Here is a 24,016-nt window from a genome sequence, read left to right as displayed (position 1 = left end):
GAGCGTTTTAGTAGCGTCGCCATGTTGTTTTAGAAGGGCGAAATAATCGAGTACGAGTTTTAAGCGAGTTCGGAACTGAATCGAGTTCGAGTTTCAATTCCTTTTTCACAATAGAAACTGTTCATTTAATGCTGATCTGCTACTTACAGTTCTATTAAATATATTATTTAATCATACACAAATAAAGCTATATTTCATGCTATTTTGTTACGCATTTGGCCGTACACAGGGTGAGAAACTTACCTCGGTAAGTGAGGGTCGAGTTTACGAGTTCATATATCCGCCATATTTCATGTAATTTAGAAGGGTTGACCAGGTTTGACAGAACTGTCGCGCTGAGAATAACGAATCTCTAAGTCTGTGTTTGGTTTTTATTTGTGTAAGTGTTAAATCTGAATTCGATGTAATAGAATTGTGTTTGTGACTAAATTTGGGGCCTTAATTATTCGTAAATCAATTACAAATAGTCATTAAATCACCGAAAAAATTTCACTTCCGTGTTTCTGTCATTTTTGAGTATCAAACTTCACATGTATGTGCCCCAGGGCACCAGTCGGTATGAAGGCCTAGGTATTCATTTGAAAATTATTCATACTGTCATTCTATTTTGTGCAGGATGGGCTGATTTATTTACACTGGGTCTTAAAAAATTCTTTTAGAACCAACAGATTTTGCAATCCTATCATTCGTTCATCGCCATTGGCATGGTGTGATTGAGTGCGAATATTTGATTATCATTGTCTAAAAAATCAATTGTGGAAAGATTCTCTGAAAGGCCATTCTGGATGTCGTCATTGGTTGTTATTTGATGGAACAGTTTGTCACATTTTCTGCTATAAATCCATCAATTCAAGATGGATTGGTTGAAAGATTAATCAATATTTCAAATGCATCAATGCTTTTTGTAGATCCAATCAGGGCAATTGCTTTCCAATGTAACCGATCTAGCAAGTGATTGATCCACTGTATATTGTCAGTATTAGTGGGATTGCAGTCTCTGTCACTATCTGATCGTTGCCTACTATTTTAGACGGCTTGATTGGATATCGACTGACTTCATTGACCGATAGTCATAAGATGCTGGTTTAATTTCTCGACTGTATTGTCAAGTGTATATGGTTATATTTAGTCTATTCTACATCAATACCAGTAGTCAATGCAAGTTAAGATGCGATCATTTAATGAATGAAATTGAAATTTTGAATTCATTGATGTGTGAATCTGTAGACTTGTGTAGTTATATATAATATAAATATCAATACATGTTAAGGAAATTTAAAAGTAACTGTTAAAACGCCAGGACTGCAGTTGTATGACTTAAAGAGTTGGTCAATTTCAAAAGATTTTACTGTGAATCAAAAATGATTAAGGCTAAAAAAAATTGATACCTTGTTTCTCCACTCTGCTGAGCTTAAATGTTGACCCGGCCGCCCGCCTATCTACCCTATACATTACTTTTTATAAAATCGTGATCAATTTTACCATAACAGACCCGGCCGCTATAGAAATGAACTGTTTAAAAATTTTATCATATTTTACAAAAATAACCCGGCCGCTGCGGAGAAACAAGGTATCATTTTTGTTTAGCCTAATGGTTCATAGAATGGATTCCACAGTTTTTCGGTTGACTCTAATAGGCCTAGGTCTACATGAATTATCGCAATGGAAATCATCTAATTTTCGACTGCGTTGAACTGAGTCCAAGAACAAGAAACTATTAACATTGATATCTGTCATTAATATGGTACATGTAGATATAGAACTGTATCTAGCATGGCTCTTAGGTCAACAGAAAAGACGATAAGATAAGTTTGAATGGTTCTTCGTTCGTTAATTCAGCGAGAAAACTTAGTTTTCAGCTACGTATCAATCCATTTCGAGTAGTCGGTAATGCGCGCTTAATGGTTATTAGCGTAAGATTCCTAACGGCCTCGGAATAACCAGTTTCATCTTAACGGTCAACGCTGAGGCATCTTAATTAAATTAACTATCTCACTTGTAACTAATCTGAAGAGATGGTCAACAAATATCAATAGCATCAATGTATCCTGATGTGGTTCATGATTGTCGTATTAACATATCAACGACGACTTGGTGTTAATACGATTATAGCCATATTTACGCGATACAACAGGTCCGAATACCGGGTAGGAATGAATGACAAGAACGTTAATTCTGAACGAATCAGTATTTTCTATTTCTAATCTTCGAGCTATGTTAGCCTATTGCATGTGAAACATTGCGGTTGCTGTGATTTGCTTCGGCAGAAATGAGGATTTATTACGTGTCAATAAAAAATGAAATCTATCGGGTCGTTTTGGCTGTTACCACTTTCCGCGCTGTATTGTCTCAAATGAACTCATCCATCTTCGAAGCCGTCTTTATTTATCAGCAATATGTAATTGGCTTTTTTCGACGGCGACTTTCAACTGCGAAGCCGGCTTCGATGGCTCTTTTGAAAATCAATCAACTTCTGTCGCCGTTTCAATTAACTGATCCGCGCAATCATGTTCGTTACACAATCCCGTTAATGGAATTATCCCCGTCTATCGGAAAGAGATCGTAGACTCTGTAAATCTGTCGGCCCTGTGGGGAGCGGCTCGCTAGCTGTTGCATATTTCATATATAGACGACGGTTCGACGAAAGATTATTTTATAATCGCGAATACAGCCGGAAAAATTATGAGTGTATATATTTATTCTTGATAACGAGCGAAAACATACATGAAAGCCTGCAAAACATATACAATGATAGCCGGCAGCAGCAGCGCTGCTGCGCATTCATACAAAACCATTTCATCTGATATACAAGATTCCAGTTATAATGTCTGGAGTGTTGAGAACTATATTAGGGGTAATTTGTTGCTATGGATAATGCAAACAGCAACTGACGCAGTACTGACATCAGGCGAATGTGAATATTGAACGCATCAACAGTCAATGTTGCAGTAAGAGTTTGATAAGAGAGAATAAATTGATGGCTTACGCGATAATTGTATCTCATATAGCCTAAATACATATATAGATATAAATTGTTGGCCTCTTCGAAATCGTTTGTGTAATGCGTAACAGTTGTCAGTGATTTGTTTCTCTAATCCAGACGTTAGTATTGTCTCCCACTTACGAACGCGACATATATCGTACCCGCGGAAAGCAGTTTGTTACCATGACAACGCTCATTTCCCCTGACTCGAGTAGCAGTCTCGGGACAGGACGGAGCGTACCGATCTCTGATAAGATGCGGAGTGGCGCGCCACGCTATGTATCGAGATGCGTGATATTTTACCTGCGAGAATTACTCTCATAAATATTCCCACGAACACTTGACTGCTATATCATACACCGTATACTAATAATAACATCTGTCGTAATGTCTATTTCAACCTGACTTGAGAGCATTCCAGGTGGCCTAGCTCACTCATTTTTGGTAGTACATACCTGATAAAGGTCTTAGTAGGACCAGAAAGGACGGGCAGTCGACCTAAATCATCATTTTTTAATCCATTTGAAGCTGTATTGAAGGATATCCAAAAAGTCTTCACTGAAAGGGGTTCAAGGGGTTCATGAGAGAAAAGAGACTCCATGATTTGAAAGTTTAACAATATGTTTCCATGCCTACCAACTGAAGTTTGGTATGTAGGCATGGAGACATATTGTTAAACTTTCAAATCATGGAGTCACTTCTCTTCATTTAACCCCTTTCAGTGAAGTCTTTTTGGATATCCTTCAATACAGTTTCAAATGGATTAAAATGATGATTTAGGTCGACTGCCCGTCCTTTCTGGTCCTACTAAGACCTTTATCAGGTATGTACTACCAAAACTGACTGAGCTAGGCCACCCGGAATGCTCTCAAGTCAGGTTGAAATAGACATTAGTATGAATGCGTGTCAATTTGCCCTCTTGATTTGAGACATTTGTCTTTACGCGTTTTGTTGATAAATAGATGTCGTAGAAAATTGGATTTCTATCCAGGGACAGATTTCCTGATATCGATTGGTTTGTATTGTTAGTTCTATTTGTCAATAATCGCCTTCGTGTTATACATAGATAATGTATATCTGCCCGGCAGTTATAACCAATATCCTCGGCGTAAATATTGCAATAGCATTGTTTTTATCGATTTAAACCACTCGGAAATCGGCTCCGTATATTCCTATCTGTCTCCGAGTCAAATTTGTCGATGGCCGTATGTATCAGATATTTCAGTTCGATTATGATCTACTGCAGTTTCTCATTACTGGTTCTTATATTACTTTCAGAAGTCGGTGAATTGCGGGGAAAAAAATGTCGAAGACTGATGATGAAATGCGTAGCGAGCTGGCTGAGCTCCAGCTCAAAATGAACACTACTACTGATGAAGTAAGTGAGAAATTTTAAATGTTGGGCGTTCTATTTTTCGAATATTCAGCCCAAGGGATTATATAGGTATATGTTATTTGAAGCATTGTCGGAGATGGTGAATTCTCGTATGAAACGAGTTCCCCGCAATTTACTACTGTTCTATCCTCCGTTCGAAGCGTGTTTTCTTGCGGACGAATCAGATCAGTTAATTGCCTGCAGCGATCTATCATCGAGTATCGGCCATACGTCATTCGTAACTCGATCATTCCGTTCGATATGTACGCGTGACTAGCCAGTGGCGCGCTCTGTCGATGGAAATAATCACTAATGCGATCGATTACTCTAATTTCCTCCCAACAGGTGTCGGTTCAATACAGTTTAATGACATCGCAAATCATGAAAATGAGAATTAATTCTACACAGCTGTGCGCTACTCGCCTATATTTGTTTATCATTTGAAGTATAAATTGATAGATTTTGCTGTCTTTTAGTCACGTTATAGAATATATGTTTTAGAAATTGCGTAAAGACTATAAAAAGTGAATAGATACAGATGAACTTTTCGTACTTATCTCGTATGGAATGTACTGTAGATGACCTCGGTATAGGGAAGATATATGGTGATAATCCTGATGGAATCTGCGGATACCGTGATACAGTCTAGATTCACGGCGCTCATGAATGAACAACCGAGAAACTTCACATCTCAATCACTAGTTATTCCAATTCGTATCTGAATAATGTTACGATTATTTCCGTAGCGTTAATTCCTCTGTGTTTGCGCAATATGGACGTAGTGAGGTGTTACTGGTCTGCGCAGTCATCTGACCCGTTCTCTAATCATACCCTTCTCATACTCAAGTATTCATTTAGTTGTTCTACAAATTACATATATCCCAATGGACCAAACATGTGCATAACTAATTACATTTATTGCTGCTTATGCAGATGCTGCCTAAATTGTTTCGAATATCGTATTGTTGCTTGCGATGTCGCTCCGTTATTTCTACCATTATTTCGACCAATTAAATTTTCATGTCGGCTCAAATTGATATTTTACGCGTGTATCTGTTAAAATGCAGTTTTTGATGAATTCGGTTGACAGTTTCCGATATGAAATTGGAAAATTTCACGAATGAATATTTCATATGTATGAACAATAAAGATTTATGGTTTATGTTATTGCTGCCTTGAATGATTGGAGGTATTACCCGACATGCATATTGTGACATATCCGTCGTGAGACTAATGCTTGAATAATACAGAAATACTCATCCATCAGTCGTGTAGCCTTGCGATAAAGCTTGTACTTTTCAGATTGGCTTCGTCAAATGTCTCAGTCATACTGTAATGGATGCCCGGTTTTGATCGCTTAATACATTATGAAATTTTACCACTTTCCGATGTGGCCACTACTGATAGTGAGTAGACTTGGCTTGTAGCGCTTCCGAAATGGTACGAATCTTTCTGAAGTCGTAAAATTTCAGAATATGAATCGATAAGTTGAATTTCGAATCCCAGAAGATAATCGGATATGGTTTTCCTTGCGCTAGTAGTTAGTACAATGGGATGCGGGCACCACCAGATGGCGCAACAAAACAGTGGGTCATTCATAGTGAAAATCAGTTCATCTTCAATGAAATTTGAACTTGATTTTTAGGCTTCCAAATGCGAAGTCATCGGATAAATATAAGATTGCCTTTCTCCCTCAGTGTATGGGAAGCGCGGTAACCCAGCACCACTATTGATCCTGGTGGATTATCGCTGAATCCTCCCTTCCCTCAGTAGCCTTGCCGGTATCCCGTTTTAGGACATTTCAACTAGAGCCTAACAGTCATCGTCAAAGATTAGAAGGATTTTACTGTTTATTATTGTTTCAATACGGACAGGAAACTATTTCATGAAGCTTATTATTTTCGAATGTTCTACAATGTTCGCTAATAATAATATGAAGGATATGCGGATATTTTCGCGATCATCAAAATGATCGTAGCAATGATAGATCGTTGTTGGAGCAAATAAGCAATCTTAGCGGAGTCGTAAATATACAACTGTTAGTGATTAGCGCAATACTTTTGGGGCTATTGAACATTGGGAATTCATCCCATTTCCCAGACGAAATTGGTCATTACATGAGCATAGTTGTTTGATAAATGGCCTCTCCTAGTCGTTCGTTATGACCTTCGTTGCCATAGCTACTTAAGGCTTTCCCCCATAAAAAAAACCTATTTGATATAGATATATCTATTTACATTCCATTCGCATCTTCAAAGTACATTTGATCCTTTTGAGATTTTTGATTATAGTAGGGTTTTTCGCATATCTCGAAATTCATCTTCAAACTCTCCGTCGATGAAATTAGCCCGATGGTCGGTCCTATAGGTTATGAAGTGACACTCACCGGACTCGTCTCATTAGTTATCTATTGTATTAGTGTATTCACACATGGTCCACATACTCATGAATTATTGAATTAACATCGTTAATTGATACCGGGCGAGTTTCTAGCTCTCTACAGTCTGTTTCTAGAATGTTATATTCGTGAATACTGATGGTGGCTCGTTTCATAAATTATAGATGAAACACCGCGGCGATATCTTCTGCCATGTGAGACGACACGTCCCCCGTGTACGTTCATACGCGAATTTTAAAACAATCATGTCGCTCGCTGCTCGTGTTTCACCGAATATGCAGCAGCTATCGAGTCACACACGGCGTCGACGTTAGAAGCATCGTGTCAACCGGCTCGCAAAGCATCGTCGTTCGCGGGTTCGTGCTGATAGGGTCTCATTAGATCGGCCTTCTCTCGTCGTGTATGGATTTTCATTTGAATGTGCAACTTCGCATAGAGGCAACGTCGTCGTCGCTACGTCCGTTTTAGTTTGGGTTCACGCGCGCGCAATCGCACAAATATTCGTCGTCGTCGTCGTCGTTGAAAGCATGTGTCGCGACGAGAGGAAATAACGCGGAAGAATTTCGTTCGAAAAAAAAAAGGATAATGAAAAGATCGACGGAAATGGAATAGAATCAAAAACGGAAGATCGCGAGGATATGAAATTGTAGATTTAGAGTGAAAAACCCGCGCGTTTCGAGGCATATCGTGAAATCGTAATTCCGTAATTTGTGGTAAAGCTATTATTCGATAATGGTGTTCGAAGTGCCGGGTCTCAGTGGATTACTGAATGAGGAACCGAAGGAGACCGAGGAGGAACGCTTGAAAAGGGAACACGACGCTAATTTATCACCCGGCGAGTTACTTCAACAACAGATCGACGATGGCACAACTGAAGTAAGTTTGGAAACGTCTCCGACGATCAAGCGATACATCTTTCATGTATATATATATATATTATTTTCATCGTATAATGATATTTGTCGACTGCGATGAATGATGAAATCTCTGACTGTCTCTTTCTATATGGTAATGTAAAGAGGTCGCGATAATCCTCTCGATGTTAATATTCAACACTCCGCGGTAAACGTCAGATATGAGATCAATGATTACGAGTATCAATCCTCTTTTCGCATATCCGTTTTTCGTCTGCAAGTTATTTCAGCCGAACAGGATAGAAAACAGAGAGACTGTTCTCCCCGATCTAGGTTTCAATTTCCCCGCCGGAAATGTACCGATGTTTTTATTTACTTAGAATGCTTGAACGCGGAGAGCGCTCTTAGATCAGAAATGGTCAAAGATTCTCAGCATTTCATTTGATGACCTTGATCTTGATCACCAATGAGAATGATCGAATTCAATTTAGTCTAAAAGTCGCTATATTTCCGAACTCTATTTTACTGTCTGGTTGGTGATAAAGATTTGGGCTTTTGGTCATCATTATGTTGACAATTTATCCAAATGACGACTGACTTGGAATTTCAAAGTGGGACTAAAAAATAGAGACAAAATAATGACCTGATTGACTTAAACTCATTGAAAAAGCATTCTTGAAAAACTGATCTTACGAATCATCAGTTTGGACCACGCTGTGACGTAACATTCCTAAAATATCCGAAATCGCTGCGATCGTTTTAAATCCCGCTGATACCGGAGACAGAAATAGAATCGTCATCTCTTATTCCGGATGTCTTGTGTCTGACAGTAACCGAGCGATTTGCACTAAATCACGCGCTCGTAGATGCACTAATTACGACATTGACTATGGGCGATGGGACGTTGGCAGAAAATTAATTACATAGCTCCAAAACTTATCGAGTACAACATGAATCGGTATATTGAATCTGATATCAGTAGAATTGATTCGTAATTAAGGGTTACATCACTTCAAATCATTAGCCATAGCCCCTTACTCTCTTTAATCAACATTTCATAATTACCCATTTCTGTATATACCAATGCTCAGCTTAACCCTTTCAGTGCTGACTAATATATACCCTATAGTGCTGGAGAAAATTTGAAAATTCTAAAAAAAATTCCACCCTAGTGTGTTGAACAATGGGAATACCACTATAGTGCGTCTACACCGCAGTGCGGTGTATCGTTAGTTACTAGTATTTCACTATGTTTGACACTCGCTGCCATTTTTCAATAGAGATAATTACAAATTACTAATTACATCAATACACCGCAGTGCGGTGTACTAGCAAAATCCATCACTGATTTATACACTGCACTGCGGTGTAGACGCACTGAAAGGGTTAATAGTTCTTTAAGCAATATTTGAGCCCCGATCGCACAAGCATTTTTGACCGGAGCCAAACTGATCGCGTAGGTGTCATAATGGTCCGAGCCTGTTTGGCCTGACCAAAAACTGTCTGGAAATGACTCACCTCGCTTGCTGCGGCATCGTTTAGTAATGAGTGAGTGATTCACTTACGGGCCAAATTTGACTCGGGTCTGGTCCGAGCCTGTTAGACTGTCATTATAAACTGCATGTATGATTAGTAGATTATTACCGATATATTCAGTATTTAATTCACGTTTTTGATACCGATGTGTTTTATATTTTCAGTCATTGGAGACGACTCGTCGTATGCTGGCATTATGTGAAGAGGTAAGTTAACACGACTGACGTATATAATAAACTGCGATATAATACACCGAGTGTATGCTTCATTTATTCAGGATCATTAAACACGAGTGCTTAAAATATATATATATATATATATATATATATATATATATATATATGGCTAAACGGCTATGTATAAGTAATATATCGATAAATTTGTAAGATACTACATCACGAGGCAGGCACCCGTCGTTATTCACCACCACCATAAACGCTGTTTGAATCCATCATTGACTACACCACTTATCTCCTCTCATTCTCGCTCTCTCTTTCTCTCTCTCTCTCTCTCTCTCTCTCTCTCTCTCTCTCTCTCTCTCTCTCTCTCTATACGGGATTCAACCAGTTTTTCTATTTTCACTGGCGTTTCTGTTTTAAGTAGTTTTTACTCCATTTCGCTGATATTCACAGTTATAATCGTGATATTCATCAATCATAATGATTAATGATTACATAGGCTCAAATTGAGCTGGGTCAAATCATTCCGCGCCGGGTTCTGGAAATCACTCACCTCACTCGCCGCTGCATATTTTTGATAGCATTTTAGTATCATTTGATCGATTTATGTCTCGATGTACTCTAATCGGGGGTCTGGTGCGTACCAGTTTGACCCGGGCCAAATAGCCTCCACCTGATCCGGGTGACGCAGTCTTCAGGGGTCGGTTGCATAGTCATGACTAAGACTTAAGACCAGTCTAAGACCTACTTAGTGATATACCCAACTTAAGATTATTCCTAAGATTAAAGACCACTTTTGGACCTAAGTCTCGACTATGGAACCGGGCCCAGAACACGAGCAGTGGATAATTTCAGCTGGGTAATCTGAGTTAACCGACTGAGTCGTGTAATTTGATTCATTGTGTCATCGTATCTTGGGGGGTTAGTGCTTAATGATAACCTGCTCAGCGGCGTGTTTGTCTTCCTATGTTCACACACATATTGAACATGTTATTTCCGATTGGCCGTGTCAGTTTAGTAACGGAATGCACCGATGGTGATAATGTGATTCTGAAATTTGATTTGTCTCGTCAGACATTAACAGATGAGACACTGACGTCGCTTGTTGCACCGTCCGTTCGTCGTGTTGAAGATTGCAACTGAACAATTAGCAACAGCTTCATCTCGTAGTGACCGTCTTCGCTGCATTTATTTGATTACGTCGGTTGGTTGCTGTTTCAGGGGTAAATCCAGGGGTGAGATATATCAGTCCTGTTTCATGGGTAAATCCAGGGGTGAGATATATCAGTCCTGTTTCATGGGTAAATCCAGGGGTGAGATATATCAGTCCTGTTTCAGGGGTAAATCCAGGGGTGAGATATATCAGTCCTGTTTCAGGGGTAAATCCAGGGGTGAGATATATCAGTCCTGTTTCAGGGGTAAATCCAGGGGTGAGATATATCAGTCCTGTTTCAGGGGTAAATCCAGGGGTTACTCAATAAACTCTCCCTAAATCAGTACTGTTGGAACCAGGATCTTTTTACCCAATTAGCAGTTACCAAATTAGAAACCGAGTTTAGTTAGTGTAAATGATAAAAATTTGCTTACAAAACCACTGAATTAATGGTTTACTGAGAAAAACGGTATCAATTTCAGAGGAGTCTACTGTAATTGGAAAGTGGGCGCTTCTTCAAAATTTGAAATTTTCTCCTTGAAAACTCCTTATATCCAGGAGTGACTGATCTGTAGGACTCTGTTTCAGGAACTTTCAACAAAGTGATGTTTTTTTTTACCCAAAGTATCCGTTTCAAAGCCAAATTGCTCTATTTTTGACACAATATACTTTTCGACAGGGCACTGAAAATGTTGAGGGTCTTATAGAAATCTCGCATGACCCCCCTCCTGTGTTTGGTCTGTTTTTGTGAAGGCAAATAACGTTCTTTCAAAAGTCTAGACTGATAGCCATTTGTTTTTATTGTTTGGATATTATGGTATTGTGGTATTGTGCTGTACGCCCCCTCCCCTTCCCCCCCCTGGTTATATCAATAATGGTTTGCTGGTTATCAATAGTTTGTGTTATCGGGAGAGGCGTTATTTATCATGAACAGCTGATTGATGATCAGTTTTCATAATCAGGATTCACGCCGTGGTAAAAATTATCTGTTGTTGGCGGCAGCCGTTTCTGCCCTGATAACTCATGTCTGTCTCAGTTTGCCATTTCTCCCGAGGATTCGACGCTTTCCGTTCGCCAGTTTATTGATCTTGGATTTTCCATTAAGCACCGGGGTCAGCGTATCTGGCCTCGCAAGATTTATCCTTTCCGGCGCTTGGTTCCGATTTCATATACGCGCGAGAGATGGAAGATATCTGCCGTTTCTTCAAAGTTAGTCTGGTTTGCGGCGGGGGGAGGGAGGATATTTTGAAATCTACGGGGACAAATCCGCGGCGAGCTTCAAAAGAACATCAAGAATGATCAAAGACTGGATGGAAAATAATGAGCTGTTTCTCTCGTTCGCTGCGTTGTCTTGTGTCGTTCACCACCCTTTTCATGTTGGATCGACAAAAATGTCTGTGACTCCCGTGAATTTCTGACATACAGTTATTTATGAGAATAATGTTCCTGTCAATTACATATATGTAATAAAAGATTGCGAATCTTTCGATGTAAAATCTGAGAGGTAAAAGTAAACAGTTTCCGGGCCTGGATCGAGGGATTCTTACGATATTTTGTGTCTCCTTAAAATCTAGAGGCTTTTTATGTCATAAACGACAGGATTTTGTCGAAAAGATTTTTTAACTTGTCGTTGAAGATTCCTAAAAAGAATCCTGTCAATATGGAACTATCGGAATGCACTTACACGAGTTACATTTAACCTTCCCTAAAAAATTGGTTCGACCGTGACCTTGCCACGGGATCTGCCACTAGTTCCTACGATTTTTATATGGTTTTTTTCGGATTCTGTTTCGGGTAATCATCCATGAATTCGAGACATATTCGTTAACTTAGTTTCGAAGATAAACTCACAGTTTACGACGGGAGTTTCTCTGCTTAATGGCCGTTTCTTAGACGCTGTAAATAGTCGGATTAGAATTGTTGATAATGAGATCGGTTTTATGCAAATTGAAGAAGCATTACCTTAAATTTACAACGCGAAGTTCATCATGCAAAAAGCTTTAATTGTTTTGACTGGAACGTGCCTGTTATTGGAGCTAGACATTTAGGGATATAATAGTTCGTTCACGAGTGTATCCTGACTTAGACTTCAGCCAGCCAGTCAGTCAGTCAGTTAGTCAGTTCGTGCTGTGATTTCACTTGGCTCTATCGCAGTGCCATTACTTATTTACATGTAACCATGACATTCAATGACGTTCGTGGATTGTGATTTCCTTTAAAAAAAAACCAGAAATCTAAAAATATACCACGTATCTAAATAATTCAAGAGAAACACTTGCATTTAAAAAGACATCATTTGATCCAATACAGTGGCCATTAGGGTCAATGAGAACATACATAACTTTTCTGGCCTCTCCTCCCAATCAGAAAAAGAAACTCCAATCACCTGCTCATGGTACTAAATCGGGTAGATCCAGAAGTTTAGAATAGCGGCCCTGAGGAAGTAATTTGAAAATATGTGTTTTTGGGCATCTAGAATGATTCTTACACAATGTGACCAGCTGTAAATTGCCACTTTCTGTGAAAATGTATGTGGCCTGGCAATGAACGGGGGTGGGGGGATGGGGCCCTAAATCCGTTCGTGACAATGGGGTTCAGGGATGAAATAAAGATGTATGAGGCTCATTTTAAGTAAATATGCTTGATGATTAACCCTTTCAGTGCGTCTACACCGCAGTGCGGTGTATAAATCAGTGATGGATTTTGCTCGTACACCGCACTGCGGTGTATTGATGTAATTAGTAATTTGTAATTATCTCTATTGAAAAATGGCAGCAAGTGTCAAACATAGTGAAATACTAGTAACTAACGATACACCGCACTGCGGTGTAGACGCACTATAGTGGTATTCCCATTGTTCAACACACTAGGGTGGAATTTTTAAGAATTTTCAAATTTTCTCCAGCACTATAGGGTATTAATTAGTCAGCACTGAAAGGGTTAATTATTTATGATAGCTGTAGTGTGGTCCTGTGTTGTTTGGGCGTGACTATGTCAGTAGTTGTAGCTGTTGATCCATTTAGAATCGAGTATCGTTGCAGCTACTGATGTCATTTAACACACGCGACAAATACGAACAATACCTAATCATCGATCGACGCGATAATGAAATTTCCGTCGCGTATTCATCGGGCTTAATAAATGATTTATGCAGTATTTGACCTGAAACATTGCCGCGTAGAGGACGTGGCTCGCGAAAGCAAGAAGTGCGTCGTCGTCGTCATCGAGTCCTATCGATTCGCTGCTCGGTAACGCGATACGAGAAAATAGGAAACGTTATCGTAAATAACGTGACATAATGGATAATTCAGCGTATACAGATAGTCCCTCATCGACTATAATACCATCGAGTGAAAGCTATTCCACCACTTTCACCGACACAAACATATTGCGAGCCCCGAAGAAGCTTTTTTATCCTATCTACACCTTATATGATTAGTTTATGTCTTTCTTTTTCCCGCGAGGAGTGAAGTTTCACGTATATCTGATGTCATCACAAATATCGAGTCTTGGTGTGATTCATTTTAGGCGATCTCTGATTTGACTTGAGTATTGGAATAAGGAGATCCATAGATTTCAGTATCTGTTCTGTGGTTGTTTATTTCCTTGTATGAATCAAGAGAACCACTCATAATACATAATGCTGCTTTCCATTACTCTCGCGTAAGTCCCATTTTTACTGATCTACCTGTGATATGATTAGTTGTTTTTATATCTCCCACAAGGTGGGAAGAGTCGCTCATTATCTGATGTCGTCGTGAATATCCGCTATGGTAGTTTATCTCCACTCTCGTGAACCTCTGTCCTCGACGACTCTGACCCTTACGTGACCAATAATTATTGCGGCGTGGCAGAATTTGTGGATGCGTAAAACTGATTATATCATCCCATTAGTTCATAGTTGATGAAATGCCGTAAATCCATTTTAGACTTATTGCAATAATTACATAAATTCTGACCGATAAAAGCATAGAATATTATTGAACTGGAGAGCTGTCTAATTTTAGTATAAAATTTTCATGCTTCGGTGTCTAGGAATCTGAGCGATAAAGTATCTATACTATAACGTGGTATTATGGTGTAACTCGTGATGTGGTATCAAGCATTCACCAGATTTTAGTGTAAAACATTGATAATGAGTAGCGTATGCGATACTTGTGAAGATGAAATGAATTAAACATACTTTGATGAATATGAATATTAGGGTAAAGAAGCGGGTATTCGTACCCTGGTAATGTTAGATGAACAAGGAGGTAGGTTTGAATATTATCTTAATGTGTACACACTATGTCACTGGATAAGTGTTGTAGAATGTCATCAGTTGTCAGAAGCCATGAAATTTCTGCTTTTTTATTATGGGTGAAATCCCGAGATTGAGTAGTTCGAGTAGACATTTATATTGCGGGAAAAAAGCGCTTTTCGCTGATAGGACGGGAACAAGAAATATTACAGATTTTTTTATCGCTTCTGACAACTTAATATTCTCCGTTGTAAAATATCGATCGATGTTGTATTTTTTAGATAAAAGTAAATGTTTAAAATCTAATGCATGCTTTCGTTTATAGCACTTTATTCCAGGGAATTTTTTTTCCTGGTCCGCACAAAATAAGTTTATTAATTTCCTTAACGTTTTTCAATGAGTACTTGTTAAATCAAAATATTTGTAAAGAAAATCATGTTTCTTCGACGCCAGTTCCGCAGTTTTCACATTTCGTATTCTTCAACCCTAGAATCAAATCTCGACTGTCGAACTGTAGAACTGGACCGTCAGTGATTTCTTTGAATGTTTTTATTAATTGAAAGATTTCGCAATAACCTCATTTGTTGTCCGTCAAACAGTAAATTTCACTACGCATGCTTTTATTTTGTGAGCACTTTGTTTCAACGTTGTCAACTATTTTGTGTTCTTTAGAGTCAGGATGTAGGTGTCAAAACAATTCAAATGTTGGACCATCAAGGAGGTAAGAATCGCGCGATGATTTCATGTGGTTGTCATTCGGAGAATTTATTTCTGGCTGATGGTGACCGTCGGCGTAATACGGAATGAATTGCAAAATGTTGCGCTACAAATTTTATTACGAGTGAATAGAGAACCATGGTAACAACGTATGCTATTTTATGGCTAATACGTACTTGCCGCTAATGTTTTAGTCCTCATGGGATTCGACGTCTGAAAATTCTATTCCGATTCGAAGATGCCATGAATTCGCGTTGACGACGTCATGGTGATGGGTATATAGACTAGATGGAGTACAGATTTTATCGGTTACAATGAAACATCTCTTCAGTCTCTTCACGGCGAATAATGCTTTTTATCAAGGTCTTCTGATATCGAGGACTCAAACATTATCGTGAAAACATTCTTCTTAGATACATACTCAACATCTTTCACAAGAGAAAGCGCTAGGCGTTTTAGTGAAAAGGGTTGTTCCAAAAAGCAAATATTTCCAGTGCCTGGTTCCTGTCTAGACTGATGGATAATATTGATTTGTAGTCGCAATGCACAATATCCTCTCGATGCTGAATTATGTGGAGCGTAGAGAGGAATAATATTATGTCGATCCTAATGACAAAACCGAATGACAACTTGGCTATTATAGTCGTAACTTCATCTCACTAATACTACTTCATATCCAATAATATATGGGTAATAAAGATGCATGTCTAATTTGAACATGGCGGTGAGTAAAAACCCATGAAGTGATAAGCCGGATGGCTTGCGAAATTAGTAGCATCCTTTTACTGTACATTCTATCGTTTATAGCTGCAATATTTCAAACATAGCAAGAGTTGCTTGTATTGAATTTGTAAAAATAGAATAATTGTAATTGTAAACCTGTGTAGGTCGATATGTCGTGATGTTTAGCAGTTTTAATCGTAGGTTGGTACGGGTTACGATTCATATGAACTTATTGGATGAATATTCCGCGCACTCGCATTTAGAACATTTTTATCGGGTATAAATCAAATCGATCGGGTTTTAGACAAATGTTAACGGTATCTTTGTTACGTTAGAATATTGGAAACTGGTGGATTCTGGCGGAAACACTGGCTCCCAATTTTTCTGTGCCCTTTTGAAAAATGACAGCAATTTTTCCACCCATAACTGATTGAACAAGTTTAAGCTTATATTCTCTTTTATGTCACTCAAATGCCTGAAAATTGCATTAAAGTAAACTGAACTTTCAAAATTTTCCAAACCCCTTCTTGAGCGCTCTGCGTGGAAACTTGCCCATTTTCAGCTTTTCATTTCTTTGTGCTTCTCTGAAAGCCTACCCCTGGATCCACCCCTGGGAAATGATCGAACCAAAATATGATAGCATTCAACGATACTATTTCATGCTGTTTTCTGTCGGTATTCGTCAAAATCCCAGCAGAAAATAGTGAAATATAATAGTGAGGATGCTTTAGATAATTATCCTTCATTTTGTAATTACTCTTGACATTCACGCTATGATATGTGGTTATATTCGATTCTTATTATCATCATTCGTATATTTGACAGTTATAGGTTTTCATTACGCCATTCCCTTAATGGATATTGGGGAAAAAAATCCGAATCATTTCGAGTAATCTTTCATTCGAGTTGTTGCTTTTTCTTGCAGAGCAATTGGATCGCGCTGAAGAAGGAATGGACCAGATTAATCAGGATATGAAAGATGCTGAGAAAAATTTAGAGGGTCTAGAAAAATGTTGCGGCCTTTGTGTTCTCCCGTGGAAGAGGTATAACTCGGGATAAATGGTTCATGTATGAGATGAAGAACGATTAATCATGTCTTTAGTAAAGCTGAGTTGTCATGAAAATTGCAAGAATTCTATCAAATGAAAGATGTTTAAGTTTTGATTAATAGCATTTATCCAACTGATAATAATTGCTTCATTTTATTGATCATGAATTTCTGATTCTGGGTCCGATGAAGGAGACTAGAACATTTCATACCGAAGAAGTAAGAAATATCATTCATTCCCCAGTCACTATAGCCACTACATAACTTAGAATTTGCTAGATTTAATCCGCTTCAATTTTAAGAATGGACCGAGCATGTGTCCGCTCTAGCAAAAGGTCTGTGCTAATTTGGTTGATTCCCTCTTAGAACCGACCATGGAGTGTATTGATTGCACTTAGTGTAATCATTACACTTCCCTAAACCGACCAACTTATACTACTCAAGATCTGTTCTAAATTTTTGAATGGATCATTTCATCCATTCGTGATGGAGTCTTTGCTTCGATTGTCTGGCAATCACAGTGTGCAGCAGTTGGACCAGTGATAATCATTTGAGTATTAACTTGGTCCATTCTGAATAGGTCCATTTGGTGCGGGCCAAATTAGAACGGACTAACAAGTGATATGCCGCGTGTAAGAAGACGTTTTTGTTCTATTTTCAGGGCTAAGAATTTCGAGAAAGGTTCCGCGTATAACGCTACCTGGAAAGCGAACGACGACGGACAAGTAAATCAGGATGGACCGAGAATCACGGTGGATGCAGGAAACGGAATGCAGTCGAGCGGTGGTTTTATTACACGGTTTGTAATCCACTGGTTTTCTATTTATCTGCATCGATTTCCGTCGTAATTCACGAACTGTTTCACGTCATCGCGAGAGAAATAAAAAACAACTTCAGTAAAACATCGCGAGATGATGTTGTTTTCATGCGTCGTCCGGACGGATAACATCTGTATGTTTGTAATGTGAGCCGTGTCAAGATGGTGCCGTGATTAGTTTCTCTTTTTACTCTATAAGCCTTATACTGAATGAAGCACGCACTCTTCCGCCCGAGCAATTAACTGAAAAGCTTCTCGCTGCGTGCTTTAAGACGAATACAGAAAATCAATCTCGTCTGATAATAATTCATCCGTTCGTCGTCGTCGTCGTCGTATTGCTTTGTATCATCGGCTGAAATATGATGCAAGCTTTAAGTAGGCTGTGTATTAATTACATTATAACGGCGTCAAAATTGTGCCCGGGGGGAGGGGTTTATTAAGCCTGATCTAATCAAATTAATTAATCATCGCTCCGTTATGCGACGATGTTAATTCAATTTTTACACGGAATCTTCAAAGTGACATAAGCTCGACTTTGCCTTAGATGTGTTTCTTTTGGTTTTAGTACCTCTTATATACAGGCAATAGCTGCTTTTGTTAATCATTTGTCGAGTGAAAGCCCCTTCGTGTTGTGGATACATTTGATAAAAATTCTGCCTTTTTTAACAGCCAAGATTTTCAAATGATTTATATAAAAGATCCCACACTTAAGAATATTAAGAATACAAAATAAAGTCTCCTTGAGCTAGTATTTTATTCAACATTTTCTTAAGTTCTGGAATATGAGTAGTATTTAGTCTATTGGCTATTGGTGGCCATCTTAATCTTATCAGTCCTCATGCATAGATGTATAAAAGGATTTTGTGGAAAATGTCAACTGATTTTAACATGTTTTGTCACTACAATCAATTGCATTATCAGATGATTTTGTTGTTTTGTAGAGTAACGAATGACGCACGTGAAGATGAAATGGAGCAGAATATTACCGAAGTTAGCGGTATGATTGGCAATCTACGTAACATGGCCATAGATATGGGCAGCGAGATCGGTTCTCAGAATAAACAAATTGACAGGATTAACCAGAAGGTAATAAATAGCATGTCTGAAATAATCAGATCAGGCTTAATGTACATCGGTATTGCATTCATTTTGCCAATCTCCTGTTACGTAAAATTCACTCAACCGACTCAAGCCATTAAAAGATTTGCGAAATGAGTGAGTGCCACTTCGCTGTTCGAGGTAATCTGAATCTATACGAGGTGAATAGATTCGATGATGGGATCCTTGTGTTCGTACCAGCGTAGCGAAATTTCGAACTGCAACTTACGGTATTCAGTCAGAATCCTTGAAAAATTCATTAGAAGTTTTGTTTCAAAATTCACCTTTGAGTGGTTTAGATAAATGCTGGTACATGCACGTAGAACAGCAATTGCTATAAGCAATTATAAATCATTCGTGTTTAGAATTGATAGAAATTCATGATGTCTAACTGCATGAATCACTGAATATTTGATAAATATCAATATAACCGATGTGTAGAATTTGATAACCATTCAGAAGGAGACTTTGATATCGTAGTCCTGGGTATGCGCATTGTATCCGTCGTACCCGTGCATGCAAATAAATAATGTTGTTATTTTTTCAATCAGAGATTGATCATCAGGGAATTGATTCTATCGCTGGCAATGTCTTTAAATGGTTTTATATCCTGTATTGTGTGTATATGCAGAACTAAGTCAGCACTAACGCCATGTTTTATACATGAGCTATCGACATTTGACACGGCGGTCCACTGGGAATGATCTATACAACAACTGACGTTTTCGAGTTCCAATGCTTCTATTACTGTATTTTCACTGCTGTCGTCTGAATAAAATCCTGCACTTGTTTTTGGATCGGTTTTTCTTGGATGAACTGTCTGTTTGATGCCGTTTTTCAATGATCTGTGTTAGTTATCATCTACAGTTATTGTAAATAACAAGATGTGCGGCTATTACTTAACCCTGTACTGCATATTTATGCATATGATTGCTGCAATGAAATCTCAATTTAATGCGTATATCTAGTCACTGCTATATGCTTTAAAATGAGATGTTTGCACAATATGGATTATTTTTTCTCTTACGTTAGTCTACTGGTAATATTAGAATATACATATTGTCTTTAGCAAGTGCATGTTACTACGAGATATGTATACTCACTCTGCCAACATCAATTTATGTTAGATATTCGAAGAAGATGTCCTTTGATATTATTTTACCAAGAAGATCTGGATTTGTAAAATTGGATATCTTCGAGACTTTTTGTACTAACCAATGTCACGCTGTGTTATTCTTACAGGCTACATCTAATGAATACCGCATCAGTGAGGCAAACAAACGTGCCAACAAGTTACTTAGTTCGTGAAGGTACTACTTCTCTGGCTAAACTAAATCCGATTAGTGGAGATTTCTTGCCGTTTTTACTCTTTTTTGTCTTGCACATTTTACAGTTCTCTCTCTCTCTTCGTACATCATTTTTCCTCCTCAATTTTTCCAGACAGGATTCCATGTACTTTTATTCCTTGAATATTTTCTTGAATATTATTATGTTTTGTTAAGTGGTTTTCCATACTGATTGACACCAGGCTGTCTAGTTTTGTAGTTGTATCGTTTGGTAGTTCTCTATTTATTGTAATCTGTGGATTGTGCATTTCTCTGTTGAGTTGTACAGTTTGTTCTATGATGCTTGTTTCTGTGCGTTTGGGTTTCAGTTTGATGATTTTGATATTTAATTTCAGAAGCATTGCGGTGTCTTCATTTATCACAAATCTTTTCAAATCTGAAGTGCTTCTTATTCTTCACTGATAATTTTAATTATGAGAGATTGATATTTCAGAATCAAATTTTGTAGATGTTATCGTTAGCAAAGGTGGATTTAGGGGGTGGATCCATCAAAATTCGAATGTGCCCTCCAAAAGGTCTGGAAAAATATTTTTTGCAAAGAAAATTTTTAAAAAGACAAACTATAAATCCAAATGGCCCTGATAAGAGCAGGAAAAGCCCATTTTGTTCCCAAAGTTTTTGTGGGAGGGCCACCAGAACTCCCACAATATTTTTCATTACAATATCTGCCTTTTTCAAAGTTAGTGCAAATTCCAATTTTCAGGTCCACCCCCTTCGAAGAATCCTAGATCCACCCTTGGTAGATATTGCACCATCGATTGATAGGTTCGAAGCACGCCCAAAACGAACAACAGCCCTCATTTCTTCTTATATGATTGAGTTGGTTTTATCATTTCGGATATGTTTTTCTCTTACAGGCCGACTCATTGGGCACGCGGGTGGATTTAGCCACAAAACGAACCCAGAAATTAGCCAAATGAGGCATGACATGTGCATATACATTTCAAACTTTATTACTCATGAAATATTGATGACCGAAGTTTATTTCAAGATCCCGGTTATCGGTCGTCTGAAGTGATATGGATAATTACTGAGAGATTTCAACACGCGTCGTCACTACTTATACAAGGTTTTAGTTTACAGTATCGAAAAAAAAACTGTTTCACACTTGTCTGCCTAAATTCATAACTAAGTCTTCTCTTGTTCATTCATGTCTGCCGTGACTATTACCTATTTCCTAGTGTTAGTTTAACTTGTCTGGAACCCTGGTGGCTGTAGATTGAACAGGTGGTTGGTTATCTCTATTCAACGACTTATTCTCTCTCTCTTTTTAACATTCTGAATAACTGTAAATATGCTATACGTGTAAAATCTACATATACAAAATACAAATATATTGAGATTGTTTTCTGCTATTATTTCAAATCTGCTCGTAGAATAGGCCACAAATCAAATGATAGAAACCAAAAATTCTGGAAATTATGACTTAAGAATCTGTTATGAAGTTACAATCTAGAAATGTATATTTACGAGTTATGCAATACTCAATTTGTTTCATTACGTTTTATACATTTTTAAAAAGTTCATTGTTTAAAAGGACTGAGCAAAGATATGATATATTCATGGAGTTTGACGTTATGTCGTCTGCATTTTGAAATGTAAACTAAACATTCCATACTGAAGAAGAAAGAAATATTCATTCCCCAGTCAGCAATTGATATATATTTTTGCAATAGTAGAACTAAGAGACAGCTGTCTGGAGAAATAGTTTATTGAATATGTGTAGCAAAATTCTGCTTAGAGAATCAAGAATTTACTCGAGTCATTGTTTATTGGTCAGTCCTCATCATTACAGAATTCTGTTATCACTGATGGCAACAATGTTTCATTAAAGACATAATTTGAAAACATTCATTTATAGCTAATAATATGTACATGAATTATACAACGCTATATATTATCACCTTTAACCCTATAGATAGGTAGAATGTCTTGTAAATCATTGTTGTTGTCATATATATAGTAAATATATCTAATGCAAGCGCGACTAGACTGTCTAGAGGGGTGTAGCACGTTATAACCATCATCAATTTATTGACTGAATCGTTGTTATGTAAGGTTAACAAATTTCATGATTCTTGTTCTCATAAGTTTCATATCAGATCGCAACAACTTTGCAAAATGTTGAGTTTAGTAAAATAAGATGTTTTTTTATATCCTGTGTTGAATCATTACCAAGCAGATGATTATTTTATACCAAATATGAATATTTGACACTAATGATTGTAATTATAAATAAATTGCGGTTCATGTTGGTATAAAGATCTATACAGTTGCAGGATGTCACAAATGAATAAATTCCTGTATGGCATTGGATGAAATATGAAATAGAGCGTGTACAGTGTTAAAGCTAGGGTTATTATGTGATTTTCATACTACAATAGATATTATGCATGAACTTTGTGATTATCATTAGGTTGTTATTTCGGAAGTGAATTTTTTCTTTCACACAAACAGACCCTGTCCAGTTTGTTAATGATTCATGTAAAGAATAGATATAGATTTGGCACATGGATGTATATCATATATTTAGTTGTTTTTTTTTTAAGAATAGAATTGAGGTTGTTCGCAGTGTTCACGGGTCAATTGTTGTCTAGTCTAGAACTGCCATAACTGAGTGTTAACTAATGAACCAAGAATATGACAATCAATTCAGTAGACCCTCGTGCTATGATAACATACTAGTGGTCATGATATTCAGTTAATGTGATTGTAGGAAATTCAGACAGATTAGAATTGAACTGCTGTGATAATAATTCTGCTGAATTTTATTTGTTACTTTAACATTAGATTTTGATTGTTTGTTTTTCTTTTTTATTTCTTGTTCTATTAGGCATTCAGGTGTTTTTTCTTCAGAATTATTCTGTCTATTGAGAAAAATGAGTTTTTCATCATTTCTTATTGTTTCACATGGGAATGTTTACCATGTAGGATGTGTTTGATAACACTGTGTTATTATTCGATACTCTGGGCAGGGTTTGTGTAGTGTTTTATGCATTTGTCAGTCCATACATAGAAGATAAAGTGAGAAAAATTAATTTCATTCACATCAGTTACATCTAGTCAGTAGATAAAGCTATAATTGCACTGCATAATGATATCAATGTGCTCTATTGAACTACCAGCATGTATGGACTGCAGATATGGCTCTTTATGTAAAATAGACAGCAATATGTGTAGAATATTGTTATTCACATTCAAAATCAAATTAAGTTGTATTATAGAATTTTGATTTCATAATAAATGGCATATGCAGCATCAATTCATTGATTTTTAATCTTTTTGCCTATTGGACGGTTTGAGGATCGCCAAGCCAGTCAATCATCCTTCACAAGACTTTAGACTTAAGCCGTCACATGGAGGTTTAGCTCTTAATCAATTAGTGAGATATTCAAGAGAATAATTCCATTAAATGAAGGATTGATGGAATTAGCGATTGAAACAATTCGCTCGCCACAGTAAAAAATAGCGATCAATGCTATATTCTACTTACACAGATAGTTACACTGCTCAACACTAAGTATCACATGACAAAATTTTTTCAGACTA

The 24,016-nt window shown here is 37.6% G+C and overlaps 1 protein-coding gene across 5 annotated transcripts; it reads left to right on the top strand.

Moving 5' to 3' along the window:
- Positions 1-287: 287 nt before the first annotated feature.
- Positions 288-23,721, top strand: LOC141908238 (synaptosomal-associated protein 25-like). Of its 5 annotated transcripts, none has more exons than XM_074798180.1 (10): positions 288-379; positions 4,262-4,361; positions 9,311-9,352; positions 15,391-15,439; positions 17,084-17,201; positions 17,399-17,425; positions 17,868-18,005; positions 18,965-19,109; positions 20,364-20,431; positions 21,325-23,721. In XM_074798180.1, the coding sequence occupies exons 2-9, from the start codon at positions 4,287-4,289 to the stop codon at positions 20,427-20,429; spliced, it is 660 nt and encodes a 219-aa protein (XP_074654281.1). In that variant the 5' UTR covers positions 288-379; positions 4,262-4,286; the 3' UTR covers positions 20,430-20,431; positions 21,325-23,721. The 5 variants fall into 5 exon arrangements, with proteins under 5 accessions (XP_074654281.1, XP_074654290.1, XP_074654308.1 ...); XM_074798189.1 differs by lacking the exon at positions 15,391-15,439 and adding an exon at positions 14,683-14,731; XM_074798207.1 differs by lacking the exon at positions 17,399-17,425.
- The last annotated feature ends 295 nt before the right edge of the window (positions 23,722-24,016 follow it).

Source organism: Tubulanus polymorphus, chromosome 1 (genome assembly GCF_964204645.1).
Source record: "Tubulanus polymorphus chromosome 1, tnTubPoly1.2, whole genome shotgun sequence".
NCBI classification, from domain to species: Eukaryota; Metazoa; Nemertea; class Palaeonemertea; order Tubulaniformes; family Tubulanidae; genus Tubulanus; species Tubulanus polymorphus.
The sequence above is the reverse complement of the archived record's forward strand: the minus strand, read 5'-3'. Positions and strand labels throughout refer to the sequence as shown.